At 43.4% G+C, this 22,271-nt stretch overlaps 1 protein-coding gene across 1 annotated transcript in view; it reads right to left on the reverse strand.

Moving 5' to 3' along the window:
- The window catches only part of LOC120017406 (inactive ubiquitin carboxyl-terminal hydrolase 54-like), a 53,523-nt gene that overhangs the window by 23,850 nt on the left and 7,402 nt on the right, over positions 1-22,271 (reverse strand). The window contains exons 2-6 of the mRNA XM_038960155.1: positions 12,891-12,983; positions 9,668-9,802; positions 5,030-5,143; positions 2,929-3,011; positions 1,725-1,830 (exon numbers count right to left, since the gene is read on the reverse strand). Of these exons, the coding sequence (XP_038816083.1) occupies positions 1,725-1,830; positions 2,929-3,011; positions 5,030-5,143; positions 9,668-9,802; positions 12,891-12,983 (531 nt within the window). The remainder of the gene's footprint in view (positions 1-1,724; positions 1,831-2,928; positions 3,012-5,029; positions 5,144-9,667; positions 9,803-12,890; positions 12,984-22,271) is intronic.

Raw genomic sequence — 22,271 nt, forward strand, 5'->3', positions numbered from 1 at the left:
CAGGCGTTACACACACTCAATACAAGCCTCAGTTAGATTGTGTGTCTGAGCATGCATATGTGTGAGAGTACAGTTATTTTCATTGACTGAATAATCCCCCAAAAAGTGGCTCCAAGAAATTAATAAATCAGACCATTTTCACCACCATAAGCAATAATATGTGGTAAATATAAATGCAATATACACTGAACAGAAATATAAACGCAACATGCAACAATTTCAAAGATTTTACTGAGTTACAGTTCATATAAGGAAATCAGTCAATTTAAATAAATAAATTAGGCCCTAATCTATGGATTTCACATGACTGGGAATACAGATATGCATCTGTTGGTCACAGATACCCCCCCAAAAAGGTAGGGGTGTGGATCAGAAAACCAGTCAGTATCTGGTGTGACCACCATTTGCCTCATGCAGCACGACACATCTCCTTCACAGAGTTCATCAGGCTGATTGTGGCCTGTGGAATGTTGTCCCACTCCTCTTCAATGGCTGTGTGAAGTTGCTAGATATTGGCGGGAACTGGAATACACTGTCGTACACGTCAATCCAGAGCATCCCAAACATGCTCAATGGGTGACATGTCTGGTGAGTATGCAGGCCATGGAAGAACTGGGACATTTTCAGCTTAAAGGAATTGTGTACAGATCCTTTCGACATGGGGCCGTCTATTATGCTGAAACATGAGGTGATGGTGACGGATGAATGGCATGACAATGGACCTCAGGATCTCCTCACGTATTTCAATAAAATGCAATTGTGTTCATTGTCCATGGCTTCTGCCTGCCCATACCATAACCCCACCACCAACATAGGGCACTCTGTTCACAACATTGACATCAGAAAACCGCTCGCCCACATGAGGCAATACACGTGGTCTGCAGTTGTGAGGCTGGTTGGACATACTGCCAAATTCTCTAAAATGACGTCGGAGGCCGCTTAAGATAGAGAAATTACCATTACATTCCCTGGCAACAGCTCTGGTGGACATTCCTGCAGTCAGCATGCCAATTGCGCACTCCCTCAAAACTTGAGACATCTCTGGCATTGTGTTGTGACAAAACTGCACATTTTAAAATTGCCTTTTATAGCCCCCAGCACAAGGTGCACCTGTGTAATGAGCATGCTGTTTAATAATCAGCTTCTTGATATGCCACACCAGTCAGGTGGATGGATTATCTTGGCAAAGGAGAAATGCTCACTAACAGGTATGTGAGAAATAAGCTTTTATTTCAGCTCATGAAACATGGGACAAAAAATGCACATGTTTTTTGTTTATATATTTGTTCAGTGTAGAACGCTGTCACATTCATGTTTTTGTAAATTGCATATCATCCATGTCCATGTAAACTTGCGACTGTAACTACAACGGCACTCTGGCACTGACACGTTTAGGTGGCTACTGACAGAATGTAAGAGACTTGTCCAGTTCATCCAATCAGCACGTGTTGTGGGTTTGTCTTTTTTCTATGCTTCAGGGAGTAAGAAAAGCGTGATTGGCTCGCAGAATGGGCTGCGGCGAGTTAATTGATTGCTGTCCCATGTGCTAGGGGGGAAAAAAATCTATATTCTTATTTTTATACCCAGGGCCAGCGGCCCGGGTACCAGTCCGGAGCCCGGTGGCTGGGAAACCCTGGTCTATGGTATGGTAAAATATAGTGTGCTAGTATAATCACGCCTAGGATGAACCTCGTAGGTTACGATATCGCCTTTGTGAAACTCACCGGACAGTTGCGTAGGTCTCCCACAGTACTGGCGTTGCGGAGCAACTCTCCAAACATGTCTGGTGTGGGCTTGTCTCTACACTCCAACATCCTCACCGCCTGGTTACTGTAGCAGAAACACACAGAACACTGACACTCAGACATCGACAGTATGAGACGACACTCACTCAGACGTCTAGTCCTTCCAACACCGGGGTTGTGGGTGTGAGTCATCCACATATACAGAGTGTGTTAAATGTAAGTCACTTTTCGATAAAAACACTTTTCAATAAAGACATCGTACTAAAAGACAGACAATACAGCCCCAGCCTTAACACGGGTGTTACTGTTCATGTGAGACAGCACTGCCCTTCACTGCAGGGCACTCATCTACAAGGTGACTCTTTGTCCCTTCCCATTCTCTCCAGGTCTCTGGGGAGATCTCTCCACCTATAGAGGTGCACACCTCAAAGACGCTCCAGGGTTATACTGTAGCTTTGCTCTGTGCTCTGGTGCAGGAGAGATGACTAGGTCTCAGGAGACAGACCTTTGTTATTGGCAAACAAACCGTTGTCAGGATACAACACACTCCTCTGAGGGGTTCGTGGAGAGTGTGTTTGTGTATGTGTGTGTTTCTCTAAGACAGAGAGAGAGAGAGAGAGAGAGAGAGAGAGAGAGAGAGAGAGGCTTGTGTTGGGGGATTTTGGGCTTATATCTGGGCCAGAACAGCGTTCAAGAATCAGATAGAGCCCATACAGAACAAATACCAGACTCATCTCATGAAATATGAATGGAGACATTTCATAACTTTTGCATAAGAAGTTTGCTCATAGCATAACAAGCCCTCTGGGTTGACTGGCTACAGCACACAGCTGGAGACGTGGGCGGGCGGGCAGGCAGGCAGGCGGCCCCTGGTTCACTACAGCTAGTCTGTAGCCTAACGGCGGGATGATTCTCCTCCCATAGCCCAGAAAGGTGTTGCTGACAGCTCCTAACCCCAAGAATAAGAGAGCTAGTCAGTCCCAGTCAGAACACTAGTTAGTACCAGTGAGAGCTAGTCAGTACCAGTCAGATCACTAGTTAGTACCAGTCAGAACTAGTCAGTACCAGTCAGAACACTAGTTAGTACCAGTCAGAGCACTAGTTAGTACCAGTCAGAGCACTAGTCAGTCCCAGTCAGAACCAGTCGGCTCAGTGCTGTTTCCCCAGTCAGAGGGTTACTTACCAGAGGGAGGTGGTGGAGATGTAGTGCACCATCTGAATAAAGGGCAGTGGGTCAGAGGAGGCCCCACAGCTGCTGCACACACACTGCAAACACACACACACACACATCAAGTTACGTGACTATGATAAGCAGAGATGGCTTCACTTCAGTTCATTAAAATAGGAATGGATGGGCAGATCAATTCTGAGATTAACTTTTTATGGCTGCAGGGGCAGTATTGAGTATCTCTGTTTAAGGTGCCCATTTCAAACGGCCTCGTACTCAATTCTTGCTCGTACAATATGCATATTATTGTTATTATTGGATAGAAAACACTCTCTAGTTTCTATAGCCGTTTGAATTATGTCTCTGAGTGGAACAGAACTCATTCTACAGCACTTTTCCTGATATGGAGTGAGATTTCAGAAATGTTGGCCTCTGGTCCCAGGTCAGTTTTAAAGTCCCTGTAAATCCTATGAGGATACAAACACTGCCCACGCCTTCCTCTAGATGTCAGTAAGAGGTGACAATTTGAATGGAGTCGATTGCGCAATCAGGGCCTGTATAAAACGCCAAAGACCGGATGTACCGTTCTTTTCCTGCTGCGCCTGACGCACGATGGACGTTGGACCTGCTCTCTTTCCAAGCTTGGGTTTAGCCAGTAATATTTCGCCGGTCATGTTTTTACTCGTTATAGGTGTTAAAGACGTCATAAGGTAGTTAATTTAAACCGTTTTATAGCAATTTATATCCGTTTAGTGCGATTTTGAGGCAATTCTTAGTGATGCACTTTGAAGCTTTGGGCACGTTTCCAGTACCGGTCGAACGTTAGTGGGCATTTCGACGGACAAGAGGACATCTTTCGACCAAAAGAAGATTAGACCCAAGAAAGGATACATTGCCCAAGATTCTGATGGAAGATCACCTCATAGTAAGAAATATTTAAGATGATAAATCGTTGTTCTGTCGAAAAATTTTAAACGCATATTCCGCCATTTTCTTTGGTATAGCTTCGCTTGGCGAACCCTGTATTGCACAGTAAGGATAATTTTAGAAATGTAATTCAGCGATTGCATTAAGAACTAATTTGTCTTTCGATAGCTGTCCAACTTATATTTTTTTTGTCAAGTTTATGAATAGTTAATCATGAGACAAGATCACTGTCAAATATGGCGCCCGACATTTTCAGGCTAGTTTTGCTAGTTTTGTCATTGTATAACCACGTTTTTTTGTGGCTAAATATGCACATTTTCGAACAAACTCTATATGTATGTTGTAATATGATGTTACAGGAGTGTCATCGGAAGAATTCTGAGAAGGTTAGTGAAAAAATTAATATATTTTGGGGATGATTACGTTATCGCTCTCTTTGGCTAGAATCAATGCTCTGGTAACGTTTGCACATGTGGTATGCTAATATAACGATTTATTGTGTTTTCGCTGTAAAACACTTAGAACATCTGAAATATTGTCTGAATTCACAAGATCTGTGTCTTTCCATTGCTGTGAGCTGTGTATTTTTAAGAAATGTTTTATGATTAGTAATTAGGTAATACACGTTGCTCTGTGTATTTATTCTAGTCGAGTTGTGATGGTGGGTGCAATTGTAAACTATGATTTATACCTGAAATATGCACATTTTTCTAACAAAACCTATCCTATACAATAAATATGTTATCAGACTGTCATCTGATGAGGTTTTTTCTTGGTTAGTGGCTATCAATATCTTTATTTGGCCGAATTGGTGATAGCTACTGGTGGAGAGAAAAAATGGTGGACAAAGAAAAATGGTGTCTTTTGCTAACGTGGTTAGCTAATAGATTTACATATTTTGTCTTCCCTGTAAAACATTTTAAAAATCTGAAATGGTGGCTTTATTCACAAGATCTGTATCTTTCATTTGGTGTCTTGGACTTGTGATTTAATGATATTTAGATGCTACTATTTAATTGTGACGCTATGCTAGCGATGCTAATCAGTGTGGGGGGGGTGGGGGATGTTGTCATAGGTGTACCGACCTCGGGCTTGCAGCCATAAGAGGTTAAAATGTTTTGATTGACTGTGATAATATAAAGAATTTACTTAGGCTTGTATTTGTACTGATGCTTGTGTTTGTGCTGACCTGTTCGAAGAGTGTCATGGCAAACTTCTGGTGTGGGATGCAGTGCTTGGCTGTGCAGATGTCTTCTTTGGTCTCGTCTGAGATGTGGAAATGGATCCGCATTAGAATATTCTCCTGTGGGGGCAACAGGTAGAGACAGTCACGTTAGCGTTATGCCCGTTTTTTTGGTGTGTAATTGTGTATGTACGCAAGTGTGTGTGTGCTTGTCCACATTTATGTTTTTACTTAATCACACTACTACGTCATGACAAAACCAACACACAAAGAAAATATCCTTTTGAAAAAAATCACTGAAGTCCAGTGAATCACAGAGGCTCTGGTCGGTTATACTTGGATAATTTACTGGTTGATTGATCACTCGAACTGCAGGCAGGAGCCCTCTGGGCGGTGGGATCACAGCAGAGTTCTGCACACATAAGCTGCAGCACCGCAGAAAGAGGGTCTCCACGGGGAGGGTCCAGTGTACAGTTAGCATCTGCCCCGCACCCACCATCTCACTGCCTCCGGACCTCAGCCAAACACCTCGAATAATACACATTAAAAAACCACCCAAGTTGCAGTTTTTGTATGTTCCCGGTTGTCAGCAGAACATAAGGGCTGCTAAACAAGCAGAAGAGGGGGAGAGAGGAGAGATAGGAGAGAAGGAAGAGAGGTGGAGAGAACAGGCCCAGATAGAGATACAGGGTAAGGAACAATCCTCTGGCTGGCTGCCCAATGGCATTGCTTATAAGATTACCTGGTAAGGAGGAAATAAATTATTCTTTACAATCATGCACCTCTGAGAGGGGAGAAGGAGGGAGCAGGCTCGTTGGTTTCTTTGTCGTAGTTTGGAGACCAGGTGGACTCTGCTTACTGTCGGTGGGATCAGGAAAAGGCCCTGTACAGAACTCTGCCCTGCAGCTTCCCAAAGTGAAAAACACTTCCCAAACTTTCCTTTGTTCTGCCAAAGAAAATAGTGACTCTACCACTGTTTTGTAAATGTTATGCTACTGCAAATGTCTGGTGTCAACATACAGCATTTAGCTATGAGATCCCTTTCAGCTGATCTCTTAGCTCTTCTGTTTCTATATACAGTTGAAGTCGGACGTTTACATACACCTTAGCCAAATACATTTAAACACAGTTTTTCACAATTTCTGACATGTAATCCTAGTAATGTCTTAGGGCAGTTCGGATCACCACTTTATTTTAAGAATGTGAAATGTCAGAATAATAGTAGAGAGAATGATTTATTTCAGCTTTTATTTCCTTCATCACATTCCCAGTGGGTCAGAAGTTTACATACACTCAATTAGTATTTGGTAGCATTGCCTTTAAATTCTTTAACTTGGGTCAAACGTTTCAGGTAGCCTTCCACAAGCCTCCCACAATAAGTTGGGTGAATTTTGGCCCATTCCTGCTGACAGAGCTGGTGTAACTGAGTCAGGTTTGTAGGCCTCCTTGCTCGCACACGCTTTTGTGGTTCTGCCCACAAATGTTCTATAGGATTGAGGTCAGGGCTTTGTGATGGCTACTCCAATACCTTGACTTTGTTGTCCTTAAGCCATTTCGCCACAACTTTGGAAGTATGCTTGGGGACATTGTCCATTTGGAAGACCCATTTGCAACCAAGCTTTAACTTCCTGACTGATGTCTTGAGATGTTGCTTCAATATATCCACATCAGTTTCCATCCTCATGATGCCATCTATTTTGTGAAGTGCACCAGTCCTCCTGCAGCAAAGCACCCCCACAACATGATGCTGCACGGTTGGGATGTGTTCTTCGGCTTGCCAGCCCTCCCCCTTTTTCCTCCAAACATAACGATGGTCATTATGGCCAGTTATATTTTTGTTTCATCAGACCAGAGGACATTTCTCCAAAAAGTACGATCTTGTCCCCATGTGCAGTTGCAAACCGTAGTCTGGCTTTTTTATGGAGGTTTTGGAGCAGTGGCTTCTTCCTTGCTTAGCGGCCTTTCAGGTTATGTCGATATAGGACTCGTTTTACTGTGGATATAGATACTTTTGTACCCGTTTCCTCCAGCATCTTCACAGGGTCCTTTGCTGTTGTTCTGGGATTGATTTGCACTTTTCGCAACAAAGTACGTTCATCTCTAAGAGACAGAACGCGTCTCCTTCCTGAGCGGTATGACGGCTACGTGGTCCCATGGGGTTTATACTTGCGTACTATTGTTTGTACAGATGAACGTGGTACCTTCAGGTGTTTGGAAATTGCTCCCATGGATGAACCAGACTTGTGGAGGTCTACAATTTGTTTTCTGAGGTCTTGGCTGATTTCTTTTGATTTTCCCATGATGTCAAGCAAAGAGGCACTGAGTTTGAAAGTAGGCCTTGAAATACATCCACAGGTACACCTCCAATTGACTCAAATTATGTCAATTATCCTATCAGAAGCTTCTAAAGCCATGACATCATTTTAGGGAATTTTCCAAGCTGTTTAACTTTTTATGGCTGCAGGGGCAGTATTGAGTAGCTCTGTTTAAGGTGCCCATTTCAAACGGCCTCGTACTCAATTCTTGCTCGTACAATATGCATATTATTGTTATTATTGGATAGAAAACACTCTCTAGTTTCTATAGCCGTTTGAATTATGTCTCTGAGTGGAACAGAACTCATTCTACAGCACTTTTCCTGATATGGAGTGAGATTTCAGAAATCTTGGCCCCTGCTCCCAGGTCAGTTCATAAGTCCCTGTGAATGCTATGATGCTACAAACACTGCCTACGCCTTCCTCTAGATGTCAGTAAGAGGTGACAATTTGAATGGAGTCGATTGCGCAATCAGGGCCTGTATAAAAGGCCAAAGACCGGATGTACCGTTCTTTTCCTGCTGCGCCTGACGCACGATGTACGTCGGACCTGCTCTCTTTCCAAGCTTGGGTTTAGCCAGTAATATTTCGCCGGTCATGTTTTTACTCGTTATAGGTGTTAAAAACATCATAAGGTAGTTAATTTAAACCGTTTTATAGCAATTTATATCCGTTTAGTGCGATTTTGAGGCATTGCTTTGTGTTGCACTTTGAAGCGCCGGGCACATTTCGGGGTCCCGGTCGAACGTTAGTGGGCATTTCGACGGACAAGAGGACATCTTTCGACCAAAAGAAGATTAGACCCAAGAAAGGATACATTGCCCAAGATTCTGATGGAAGATCACCTCATAGTAAGAAATATTTAAGATGATAAATCGTTGTTCTGTCGAAAAATTTTAAACGCATATTCCGCCATTTTCTTTGGTATAGCTTCGCTTGGCGAACCCTGTATTGCACAGTAAGGATAATTTTAGAAATGTAATTCAGCGATTGCATTAAGAACTAATTTGTCTTTCGATAGCTGTCCAACTTATATTTTTTTAGTTAAGTTTATGAATAGTTATGCATGAGACAAGATCACTGTTAAAGATGGCGCCCGACATTTTCAGGCTAGTTTTGCTAGTATTGTCATTGTATAACCACGGTTTTTTGGGGCTAAATATGCACATTTTCGAACAAACTCTATATGTATGTTGTAATATGATGTTACAGGAGTGTCATCGGAAGAATTCTGAGAAGGTTAGTGAAAAAATTAATATATTTTGGCGATGATTACGTTATCGCTCTCTTTGGCTTGAATCAATGCTCGGGTAACGTTTGCACATGTGGTATGCTAATATAACGATTTATTGTGTTTTCGCTGTAAAACACTTAGAACATCTGAAATATTGTCTGAATTCACAAGATCTGTGTCTTTCCATTGCTGTGAGCTGTGTATTTTTAAGAAATGTTTTATGATTAGTAATTAGGTAATTCTCGTTGCTCTCTGTATTTATTCTAGTCGAGTTGTGATGGTGGGTGCAATTGTAAACTATGATTTATACCTGAAATATGCACATTTTTCTAACAAAACCTATCCTATACAATAAATATGTTATCAGACTGTCATCTGATGAGGTTTTTTCTTGGTTAGTGGCTATCAATATCTTTATTTGGCCGAATTGGTGATAGCACCTGATGGAGTAAGAAACTGATGGAGTTAGAAAAGTGGTGTCTTTTGCTAACGTGGTTAGCTAATAGATTTACATATTTTGTCTTCCCTGTAAAACATTTTAAAAATCTGAAATGGTGGCTTTATTCACAAGATCTGTATCTTTCATTTGGTGTCTTGGACTTGTTAATGTGTGAAAGTTAAATATTTTAAAAAATATATTTTTTTGAATTTCGCGCCCTGCACTTTGAGCTGGATGTTGTCATAGGTGTACCGACCTCGGGCTTGCAGCCATAAGAGGTTTTAAAGGCACAGTCAACTTAATATATGTAAACTTCTGACTCACTGGAATTGTGATAAGCGAAATAATCTGTCCGTAAACAATTGTTGGAAAAATTACTTGTGTCATGCATAAAGTAGATGTCCTAACCGACTTGCCAAAACTGTAGTTTGTTAACAAGACATTTGTGGAGTGGTTGAAAAACGAGTTTTAATGACTCCAACCTAAGTGTATGTAAACTTCCGACTTCAACTGTAGATGTATATAAAAAAAATAAGCAGGAGTGGAAGAATGAAGGGTAATGCACGTGGGGAAGTGAGGGATAAGGTAAGTAAGTATGGAGGAATAAGGGAGGTGAGAGAGGAAGAGTGGAAGAGTGAGGGAGGGTTGTCTCTTACGAAGCACTCTGCAGCGTCGTCCATGATGCCCAGCTGGAAGCGCTGTTCGTCCTGGAAGGTCTTGGCCAGGGCGCTGCGGAGCGCGTCAGACGGCAGCACCTTCTCACTGCTGAACTGGAACTGGGCAAAGATACTCTAGAAACAACAAGAAACACAATAACATAGCAGGGTCAATAACTTTCACACTTTCTGGAGTAAAGAAATTATAGGACAACCTGGCCTGATCACTCCTTGCTGTCCCCAGTCCACCTGGTCGTGCTGCTGCTCCAATGTCAACTGTTCTGCCTGAGGCTATGGAACCCTGACCTGTTCACCGGACGTGCTACCTTGTCCCGGACCTGCTGTTTTCAACTCTCTAGAGACTCTCAATGATCGGCTATGAAAAGCCAACTGACATTTACTCCAGAGGTGCTGACCTGTTGCAACCTCTACAACCACTGTGATTATTATTATTTGACCCTGCTGGTCATCTATGAACATTTGAACATCTTGGCCATGTTCTGTTATAATCTCAACCCGGCACAACCAGAAGAGGACTGGCCACCCCTCATAGCCTGGTTCCTCTCTAGGTTTCTTCCTAGGTTCTGGCCTTTCTAGGGAGTTTTTCCGAGCCACCGTGCTTCTACACCTGCATTGCTTTCTGTTTGGGCCTTTAGGCTGGGTTTCTGTACAGCACTTTGTGACATCAGCTGATGTAAGGAGGGCTTCTTGAATACATTTGATTGATTGATTGATAATTTCACAGGGTTCACAGGGCATGACACGTTCAGATGCAAGACATCCTTACGAATGGACTAATCTCATAACACAACCTAGAGTTACTGAGAGAAGATGGCCCATTATAATGTCTTTCTGTTTCACCCTGAACAATGTGAGTGTTTATTGGGAAAGCGGACACAGACACATGCAGGCACACAAACACCCACACGCACGCACGCGCACACACATACACACGTTTGCCCTGCCGCTGCACCTCAATTTATCTTGCGCAAGGAGGAGAGAGAGCGAGAGGAGAAGAGAAGAGGTGGGTGAGGTAAGGGAGAGAGAACAGGAGCGGCAGGGAAAGAAGTGGGGAGAGGATAAATGATCATATCCTAATAATTCTTCTCAAATTAAATGCCTGGCAGAAATGCCCTGTAATCGACCCCTCAATTGAGCCCTGGTGAATTCCGATAAGGCTGAAACATCAAGAGAGAGGGAGAGAAAGAGAGGAGAGAGGGAGACCAGAGGGAGGGAGAGAGGGAGATGGAGGAAAAGGGAAAGGGAGCATAGGGAGATGTGGAGAGAGAAGAGGGGGAGAGAGAATGGGAGAGAGAGAGGGGGTGGGGGGAGATGGAGTGAAAGAGAGAGAGAGAGAGAAAGTGCAGAGGGAGCAGCAGAAGTACACTTAAGCCTACAATGACTATGACTCACACTGAGGTACAGTAGACACGAGTGTGAAACCAGCTAACCGGTCACAGTTAAAAGGACCAGACCTAGTTAGCCAGTAGCTAAAAGGATGGCCTCGTTGAACCCACAGGGCTCTTTCACTCTCCAAGTCCTGCCAGCTGGCCAGATTCAGCTGCTCTAAGCTATGCATGCATGCCTGCCTGCCACAGACCCACAAAGGAATCAGAAATGCCTTCAAATGTCACCATCAAACCCCTCTGATGGCCCTGCAGCCCTAATGCATCGCAGATCACACCACTCAGATTCACAAGAGCTCATTAAATCTGCATTTGGGGGTAAAAAATCCCACACGGCTGAGTGTGTGAAGTGCCATCCTGCAGCCACTCAAAAGGCATTTACGCAGCCTCGACTGTCACCTCGGGTGTGTGTGAGTTTGTGACACCTCCTCATTAAGATCAAATCAGCGACTCAAAACAGGAAGAAAAATAACTTCTGGCCCACAGGATGAGTCTTGTGGTGTAATGAAAGTAGCATAGAGGCAAAGCTAGTCTGGTTCTGCCAGCCAGACAATTGGACAGAGATTTGGAACGCCCGACAGAGTCCAGTACTGCGTAACATCTAAGTTTGATAGACCACACTCAGACAGAAATACACGGTCATGGTGAGATATATAGAGAATGGTCATTGGTCACAGTGAGAAGGAGACGGTCACGGACACGTTAAGACAGCGAGACGGACCATCACGGTGAAACAGAGAGAGAACCATTGAGTCCGTCACACTCCTCACAGACAGAGAGACCGACAGAGACAAACGGACAGGGGAAAGCACAGGAGAGAGCCTCTCATTCCCAACTGAGATATTGAACGTTTGATGGAGAGTGCCAGTGGCATTCCTGCACATTAGATGGAATGTAATAATAAAAGAAAGAGTGATGAGAGAGGGGGATTGGAGGGAGCAGAGTGAGAGAGAAAGGGGGAGAAAGAGGGAGTGTAAGGGAGATAGAGAGACAGAAAGGAAAAAAGAGAGGGGGGGAGATGGCTAAAGCCAATGATCTACATTCGGCAGTCTGTCTAGATCAAATCAAATCAAATTGTCAAAAATCAAATCAAATCAAATTTGTCACATGCACCGAATACAACAGGTGTAGACCTTACAGTGAAATGTTTACTTACAAGCCCTTAACCATCAATGCAGTTTTAAGAAAATACCACAAAAAAAAGTAAGAGATAAGAATAACAAATGATTAAAGAGCAGCAGTACGTAACAATAGCAGGGCTATATACAGGGGGTATCGGTACAGAGTCAATGTGCGGGCCACCGGTGTCGAGGTAATTGAGGTAATGTGTACATGTAGGTTGAGTTATTAAAGTGACTATGCATCGATAATAACAGAGAATAGCAGCAGCGTTCCGGGGGGGGGGAGCAATGCAAATAGTCTGGGTAGCCATTTGATTAGCTGTTCAGGAGTCTGACAGTCAGAGAGAGATCCATGGTGCACAATCCATAACCACTGTCCAGGCATCCAACCACTGCCTGTCCACACCAGGGTAGATTACTTACTTACTGACAATTCACATGCTGAGATACACATGTTCACATTCAAAGGCATGGTCCTCCATCTCTCTGGGGGCACTCAGCTAAATCCACAAAAGTCACTTGAGAAAATACTCCTAGATTTACTGTTAAAATAAACGCAACAGTCCAATACCAAAATAACCATCCTCTATCTGCATTCTTTGGAAGGCATTACCTGGAAAGGATTCATGAATAAGTGAATCAACTCCTCCACCCACAGGCCCCATCCTCTCTCCACCCACAGGTCTAGACTCTTACCTTCAGGGCACAGAAGATACACGAGTCCTCCATGCACTTGTGTGTGGTCAGCTGCCGGAAGCTCCGGCGAAAGATGTCCAGGTGCCACAGGACCTGTGGGAAACAAGAGCAGGAAGGAGTGAGACAAACCATGAAAACGCTCCTCAGGCCTTCTCATTTCCTGATTTCTAAATGGAGTCTGAGTTTACTGAGTAAACAACAGAAAGGTGCTGCGTGCGGGACATTAGAAGGTTGGTAGAGTGTTTCCATCGAACCCCAGAGAGAGACAAAGCTGACAGTCAGATTGTCTCTGTGTCGCCTCCGCTGCTGCCTCAGATGGTCGACATCCCTGCAGTGCGTGTCTGATACAAAATGCAACGGGAGCGTGTGACAAACACTTGCTCCGCTGCGTCGCCTGCGTTTGACTTTCCCACCCTCTCTAAGTGCCGGAGCTTCGCTCCAAAGGTCAAAGCTTTTCACAGATTCAAAACCCTTAGAGAGAACAGGGACTGTCAATCTGTGGAAATCTAACTCGAAAAACCAGTGGAATTCCCTCGCTAGTTCGTACCTGATGCTAAAGGATGTCCCTCCCTGGATCTGAGGTTAGTTACACAACCACAGTAGTGCCCACTGTTGTCCTGTCCAATCCCCCGTTGGCTCTGAGAGCCCACCACTGCTGCACTGTCCCACGCCCATCCAATAGGAACAAGAGCAGGTCCTCACCAATCAGATCCCTGATGCCCTCCCAGGCGCTTAATCCCCTCAGCATGGAGGAATCCTGCACGCCTCGCCGGGAGTTACGGGAAGAAGGAATAAAGACTGGGGGGGGAGCGAGACAGACAGAGGGAGAAAGAGATAGTACGCGCTAGACCGCGGGAGAAGGGGACAGAAGGTGGAATAGGGAGAGAGCGAGAGGTGAGAGAGAAAGAGAGAATGTGTGTGTGTGTGTGTGTGTGTGTCTTGGGTATATGTGTGTGAGAGAGTAGCAGGCCCCCTCTGAAGCCTATCACTTTGAGGAATGTACGCTTGCCCAGGTCGAGCGGAGATGCGGGTTGTCAGCGGAACAAACGTGGCCCTGGCAGTTTCCTGTCGGTAAGCTCCTCGGCATACCATCTCCCATCTGGCACCCTGCCTGGGCACCCCCAAAGGGACAGGGCCCACCCCCACCTGTCTAGTGTCTACCCTGACCCCACAGTGCCCATGTCATGGTCCTGCTGCCAGGCTGCCACACGTCACTGAGCAGAATCATAGAGGCCTGTCAGTCTCTGTTAACCTAACACCCCTAACCTTCCTTTTTCTATCTCTCTGTTCCCCCTGTCTCAGACACTACCACCTTCACATTTTTCACACCAATCATGATCCACCCAAAATGATCACCCAATACTGTACAGTACACCTGTGCTATCTTAATTTGATCCTTCTGTTGTCACAGAGAATAAAAAAGGCTTCTTAAATCAGTAATTTCCACTTTAAAATGTCAGACTAGATTTATCCTAACTAAAAATGGATCAACCCCTACAAAAATGTCCATTAATTATAATCCACATAATAATTAGCATTTCTTGTTGCTGCAGACTTATTTTCCTGCAGGGAGAAACTGGTCAAATTATAATATTACATCTGTATGTCAAACATGGCTTCAATCAATTGAAACACCAATCATGATACAACCAATTGTCACCCTATACTGTACGCCAATACATTTATGCAGCGGTGTAAACAGCTATCCAAACTATCCCATAAGTATTCAAACTAAAACATTGCTTCAATTCATTTAAACTCAAACAACATTAGGGGATAAATAGTGAGTGTGGTGAGGCATGAGTAATACCTAGGTGAGCAGCAAGCCTGGAGCATCTGTTGGCCTCCAGCAGAGCCAGGCGTTACAGCACTAGTACCCAGTGGAGCGGGTTAATAGCAATCAACAGCATTGAGCATGACAGGCCTCCATAGGTCAATATAGCTGACCTCCGGTGACCTCCTCTAACAGTTTCTGCAAGGCAAGAGACTCCTCCAGGACTACTCCAGGACAGTGTGAACCAATACCACTTCTTGACGCTGCATGCTTCCTCAGGCGTGAATATACAATCTGTCCAAGTGCGTGATAAAACACAATCATGGTCACTACATTTGAAAGGACTTTAGCTTATTACAGCTGGTATAAGTTGGTTGCCTGAAGAGGTAGAAAAAAGCTCTGAGGCGGTTTAAGGACCATGTTGTGACACTGCTGACTGAGATACAAGAAGTACAAGAACTGTGAGGTTGAACTATAAAACTAATAGATGTTCCTTGATTAACATTTACCAACATCAAGCATATAAATTATTATTATTATTATTCAGTTTTTTACACTGCTGCTACTCTCTGTTTATTATCTATGCAAAAGTGCTATTGACATACAGATGTAATATTATAATTTGACCAGTTTCTCCCTGCAGGAAAATAAGTCTGCAGCAACAAGAAATGCTAATTATTATGTGGATTATAATTAATGGACATTTTTGTAGGGGTTGATCCATTTTTAGTTAGGATAAATCAAGTCTGACTTTTTAAAGTGGAAATGACTGATTTAAGAAGCCTTTTTTAAATTATCTGTGACAACAGAGGGATCCAATTAAGATAGCACAGGTGTACTGTACAGTATTGGGTGAGCATTTTGGGTGGATCATGATTGGTGTGAAAAATGTGAAGGTGGTAGTGTCTGAGACAGGGGGAACAGAGAGATAGAAAAAGGAAGGTTAGGGGTGTTAGGTTAACAGAGACTGACAGAGACTCTATGATTCTGCGAGGCTATATCTAGGGGGTACCGGTACCGAGTCAATGCGCGGGGTACAGGTTAGTCAAGGTAATTGAGGTGATATGTAAATGTAGGTAGGGGTAAAGTGACTCTCGTTATTGTTATTTTATTGTGTTACTTTTTTAACTTGAGTTTATTTAGTATATATTTACTTAAAACTGCATTGCTGGTTAGGGCTTGTAAATAATCATTTCACCTGTTGTATTCGGTACGTGATAAAATAAAATTAGATTTGACATGCAATCATTTCCAGATGAAAAAAAGGCAGTGTGTCAAACACAATAATTTAAGTGGCCCAATTTTTTTTTTGTACAGGCCTATAAATTCAGAATGATATACGAGGCAAAATTCTCAAAATGGAAACCTTCCAGAGCTTTGTCACTATGGACAGCAAAACATTGTTTTGTTAGTACAGCCTTCCCTTGAGTAGGCTATCAGCAAGATTTGGGCCAGAGGCTGGGGGGTTGGAAACGCTCACATTGAGATCTAAACATCTCAAAGAGAGTGATGAGAGATGAGTTCTATCCTGAGAAGTATCTTAAGACGAGAAGTTGCTGGTTATGCCCTATAAGACAGCCATAAAGAGGCTGTCAGCCACACGCACACATTAACATCTCCCAGATCTTAACAAGTCCTGACTGGACCTCTCCTCCAGGTTTCATAACCGGACAATACACCAGACCATCTGCACTGCAGCAGCTTCACAGAAACGCAAAGGACTGCCTCAACACCTGGATGAGGCCAAATATGTGAGTTTCAGTTTCACCTAGACTCAAAAAGCTGTGAGTTGGGGTCAAATGCCAGGTGAAACCATATGTAACATCGTGGGCCCGTCAGTCTGGCAAAAAGTATGCCAGAACATTCCATCTATGCACCAAACAATCTGAACATCAGCAACAGGACCACTAGAAATGGTACTGAGTGTGTGATACCACAGGCCTTCAGTTCTTTTTCTGAACTATGTAATCGGAGACATTGGGAATTTCCTCTCATCCATTCCAGAATCGTTGGAATGTATATTCAGTTTATGAGACCCCTGCTGTGTTGCCACTCTGTGTGACCCTGTCCCTGATAATGCCTTCAATCTGTCAGCCATCACTTGTGATAAAAGTGTTTCAGGGAACTGATCCAGGAACGAGAAGCATAAAAAGTGGGAAAATCCGACTGGACGAGATGCAAATCGATGATATAACAAAAATAGCAAAATTCCAGCTTTAATGCTGCCATGACGACAGCACTTAAAGCAGGATTAGCAGATTACACTTAAGCAGAGAAAGGGAGGTGGCAGTGGAGGGGGAAAACAGACAACTTCTAACCCCAACAACACAAACATATGGAGAGAGACACACACACGCATGCATGCACCGCCCAAACACACATCAAACCCACATCCCTACCTTATTAAACTGAGTGTTTCATCTTCACTTCCAGGGGCAGTCTAAATCAACATCTCTAACCTCTCCTCCACATGGAAAAGGCTACTGTAGCTAGCCCTCCATCCAGCCTGCCTCGGTGCAGCATGTACGGCACTATGCAACCAATCACACCCCAAAGACCCAACAACAGTGACTGGTTTACTCACCCAATCAGAGAAGGGTGAGCATCACAATACCCAGGGTACCGCCTCATTCCAAGGCTACCCCTCAGACAAGACTTAGGAAAGAACATGTGGCATGACAGATTTTATTCCGAAGGTGGAGGCGTGACTGCAAAACCTTTTTAGGCCATGATGAATAGCTCTCCGCCTTCATGAGCAGTGGCCGGTATGGTATCAGTGTCTGTGTGCAAGTAGTATGTGTTACTGCAGTTCTTGTACAAGGGCTAAGTTAATAAGAATAACAGAAAATATAGCTTTTGAGTCTATATTGCATGGAGAGAGAATGGGATCACATGTGCATAATGCGCAATCAGCACAATTCCTGGTTTGTGTTTTTCTTCCTGTCCTATGCCCCCTACCAGGTCCAATATGTTGCTTGTTCTCCCACTGCGGAGTGCAGACCCAGACCATGGCATTCTTCCGACGCACACAGACTATTCTTCCCAGGTTTGTGAGCCCTTCTCTCTTTGTGGTGGTCTGTTAGTCTTAGAGACAGATGTCCAATATGGAAACAATGTCCAGTCCACAACTGTACTACACAAAGCAGAGAGCAGAAAAGGAAGGTACCTCTCCATATGGGATTGGTAAAAGGCAGTGGAGGCTCCTCAGAGGAGGAAGGGGAAGACCATTCACCTCAGTGAAGTTCATACAAATTAAAATTGTGAAACATACATTTTTTGATAAAACTATACTAAAAATATTAATGTCACCAAATAATTGATTAAAACACACTGTTTTGCAATGAATGTCTACAGTAGCCTCAACAGCACTCTGTAGAGTAGCACCATTGTGTAACCAGAGAACAGCTAGTTTGCACCCTCCTCGGTACATTAACTTCAATACAAAACCTAATAGGCTCATGGTTTTCACCCCCCTTCTACAGAATTACACAGTAATGACAACTTCCGGAGGACGTTCTCCAAGCTATCAGGGCTCTTGCAGCATGAACTGACATTTTGTCCACCCAATCAAAGGATCCGAGAATTAATCTAGTACTGAAAGCATATGCTACAGCTAGTTAGTACTGCAGTACACAAAATGTGGTGAGTAGTTGACTCAAAGAGAGAGAAGGACAATTGTTGAACAGTTTTGAACAAATACATTTCTTAAAAAATGAAGGAGAAGCAAGAGAGAGAGAGAGAGAGAGAGAGAGCTAGCTATATTTTCACTTTCACTTACTTAGCTAGTGAATGCAGCTAGCTAGTTAATCCTACTTAAATCGGGGCGGCAGGGTAGCCTAGTGGTTAGAGCGTTGGGCTAGTAACCGAAAGGTTGCAAGTTCGAAGTCCGAGCTGACAAGGTACAAATCTGTCGTTCTGCCCCTGAACAAGGCAGTTAACCCAATGTTCCTTGGCCGTCATTGAAAATAATGATTTGTTCTTAACTGACTTGCCTAGTAAAATAAAGGTAAAAAAATAAAATAAAATACCTGGCTCAAATGGAGAGTGATGCTATGTTAGCTAGCTGGGTATGGCTATCCAACATTAGAATTCTTTCATGTCAAGGTACGCTTTTGGTTTTATGAATTTATTGCCACCCGGGCCTGCTGGTGTAAATGCTAAACTGCTTGCTGACTGTACACTGTACTGCATGATTGTAGTGGGTTTACTAATGCATAAGTTCTATTAGCTATGTTGACTATGACATTAGCTATTATGGTGACGATGTAGGTTTGGCTTGGAAAGTTATTTCGCCTGGTCACAGACTGCTGATGTGTTGTGCACTGAAGTCCACAAGCGAAGGGAAAAGGGGAGAGAGGAGGAGAGCACGTAGATGCAAGAAGGAATTACTACGAGCAAAGTGATCATGCTGTTTGTATGTGGTTGCTATGAAAGTGTGTATTCATTCAGACGATTCTGTTGAAAAACCTTTCTTAAACGGAAACAAACGGAACAAAATGGGGATAAACATACCTGAATTTGTTTGCAACTGTTGGACTAATGATTACACCCTAAATCATCTAGATGCAGGGCAAAAGTGTGCAAGGCAGCATTGAATGTGTCACTGTCTGTCACCTTATCTCGACCCGTGCACCTATGTTGTAAACTTTAATTCATAGGCTAGGTTGTAGCAACCTCATGATGGGTATAGGGAAAATGTTAGTATTATGTAGTAGCCTAAACCTATCGATATTACATTGAGCTGGGTGATGGGTGAATGGAATATGAATGACAGTCATCCGATACGCTGTAATAGAAATAAGGACATGCTCATATAAAAATCATTGTCCTCCTCATCTTAAATGGCACCGACCGCCACTGATAGGAGGGCCAAAGGAAGACAGGTGTCTGTCTGTATGCTAACATGGGACATAGCTGCTTGTTACTGCGATGTTCCAGCCCTTTCCCTCATCCTAATCAGATGTCAGAACAACTACTCCTCATCTGAGCACAGACCCAACTACTACAATTCACAAACGTGCCATTTCTACTGGCCCTGTGAGGCCCTTAGGTATTCCAAGCATACATCCTCTTGATCACTTTGGGCACAATTATACAACACTTGCACGCCACGCCGCTCAAGTCAGGCAAGTGAAGCTCAACATATTTGTTCCCAGGTTTGCGTGTCCTTGTTGAACTGTGGAGCGTGGAGGAGAGGGTTGTTAGGAAGGCACACGGCACAGATGCTGCTCTCCTATTGGCCTCGAGGCATCTCCCGGGCCCCTTTCTGTACATGATATGGAAATGAGAGAGGCAGGAGAGCATGACAAAGTCATCCCGACTGGACAGCTCTGGAGGAAAGTGATAGCCCAGCAGAAAAAAAGAGCCGTCGTTGACTATTTGTTTCTGCATTATCATGAAGTGCATGTGAAAAAGAGAAGGCAGGAAGGAGAGAGGAACTGATGGAAGGAAAGAGGGAGGAGGGAGAGAGGAAGAAGGGCTCTGTTGAACCGCAGGACATCTGTTTCCTGAGATGGTATGTCAGGTGATATATTTCTCATGTTTTCCCAACACTGCACTTAATCAGAACTATGGACAGTATCTATCGTTAAATAGAAGGTGTGGAGCTCAAAGCAACTGTAGGAAAAATGTTAGGCTAGAAATATGACCAAATCAGACAGAGACAAATTGTGCAAGTAATTACTATAATCAAAACAAACACCACAAGGCTATTCTGAACAGCAGACAAATGCTCAACTCAAGCTGTTAACTCAAGTCTCCAGGGATCATTAGGACACCGGAAGTACTAAGCTGCCACCAGGAAGTAGGCATGCTTTGCTTTGTTTGCTTGCTCCAGTCGTGAGTCGTGACAGGAAATGGGTTATGTCATAGTTGTTTTTTCCTTCCATCTCAAGCCCTAGAACACATGAAAGACAGATGCCCAAATACCCAACACACAGGACCACTAGATTGGACAGATTTCCATCTGATGAAGTTTTCATTCTGGAAAACATTTACTTGACAGAGGGATGCCATGGGCCGCTTCTTTTCCGATATGGAATATCAGAGAGTATTGTGGAGCTGTCCTTTGGCAAAAATAATGTCCTATTTCGAATGGAACTGGGTCCTTCAGCGCTAAATCGGACATCTTATGAAAGAGTGACATGATTTCCCCCTGGGATTTATAGGACATTCAATGAAACTTTCAACGCAGTGACTTACATGCTCCCATGCCCCTTTTTTTCAACACCGCTTTAATAGGAGCTACTCAATTGCTTCATCTTTTAAAACCAGATATGCTAAGACAGTCAAAACACAGACGATTTGCTGTGGTAGTCAGCCCCATATGTGATCAGTCTGGATGAGAGCAAGGGAATTGATGAACACATAGAAAACTGAGTGGCAAATCCTTCAGCAGAAAGATTGTTCTTCTGTAAGACTACTTTAACATATTCAAATGTTTGAATAAATCATTGCAAACTGCCATCCCTACTGTACATAATAGGCTGTCAATTAAATAGGCCTAGATGCTCAATGCCGGGTGTTAGGAAACGAGACACTAGAATGTTGCAATCAATCTAAAGATAGTTTATACATGTTTTCATTGTGTCCTGTTTAAATGTTACATATCAGTCTTGACATTTCTTTTGGATTCATTTCACATGATAGGACGCTAATTAGTTAAGGCCAGAAGGTCCTTAATCTTAAACTGAGCCATTACCCATGACTCATGGGTGAGAGTTACATGCAGATACGTTTTTACAAACACAGGGGGTGTCTAGACGCTACATTTCTCCTCCTCTCATGTTTTCCCCTCTCCCATTTCCTGTAACTCAACTGGTTCTTATTATGTGCCTCGGTATGAAGGTTTTACTTTCAAACATTTGATGAAGAATGTGAACTCAAACACAATGGCCTTTCGTGCGTCCCTGCATAGCATGCTTCAGAAACTCAAAATAACATGATTAGATAAAACTGTAGCGGTGATGTTAGAGAGGGGTAAAGCTGAAGTTATCTGTTCGGGCGTCAGGCAGGTATTCACACTGCCAACGAAAGTACAAGTAAGATTCTGTTCCATCACAGACTGATGCTCATCCACATAGGGAGGAACTTGTACGTAAGTGCTTAAGTCATCTCTCAAAGGTAGGTACCTCAGATCCTCTCCTCTAAGCAAAGACAGAATGGCAGGTTTCAATAAACCCTTTCACCCAGGGGCAGTGATTTAGGGCTTTTCAATTAAGCCCAGAGTACTGCAGCTACCAGAAGTGGTTTCTGTTAACATGGTGGGTACTGGACATCAATCGAAGTGTTTTGAGCTGTAGCAAATTAACATTACAAAACAATACTGTACAATAGGCTTAACCAAACTTAAACTCATAAATAGACTGAAATGAAACCATTCTAATAACATATAGCAATATGTATATGTCCAGATTACACATTTAAATGCACAGTGGATTGCAAACCGACTGACATACAGTACACTCTTTGGAAAAAAAGTGCAATCTAGAACCTAAAATGGTTATTCAGCTCTCCCCATAGGATAATCCTTTGAAGAACCCTTTGGTTCCAGGTAGAACCCTTTTTGGGTTCCACGTACTGTAGAACCCTTTCCACAGAGGGTTCTA

Source organism: Salvelinus namaycush, chromosome 22 (assembly GCF_016432855.1).
Source record: "Salvelinus namaycush isolate Seneca chromosome 22, SaNama_1.0, whole genome shotgun sequence".
Lineage (NCBI taxonomy): Eukaryota > Metazoa > Chordata > Actinopteri > Salmoniformes > Salmonidae > Salvelinus > Salvelinus namaycush.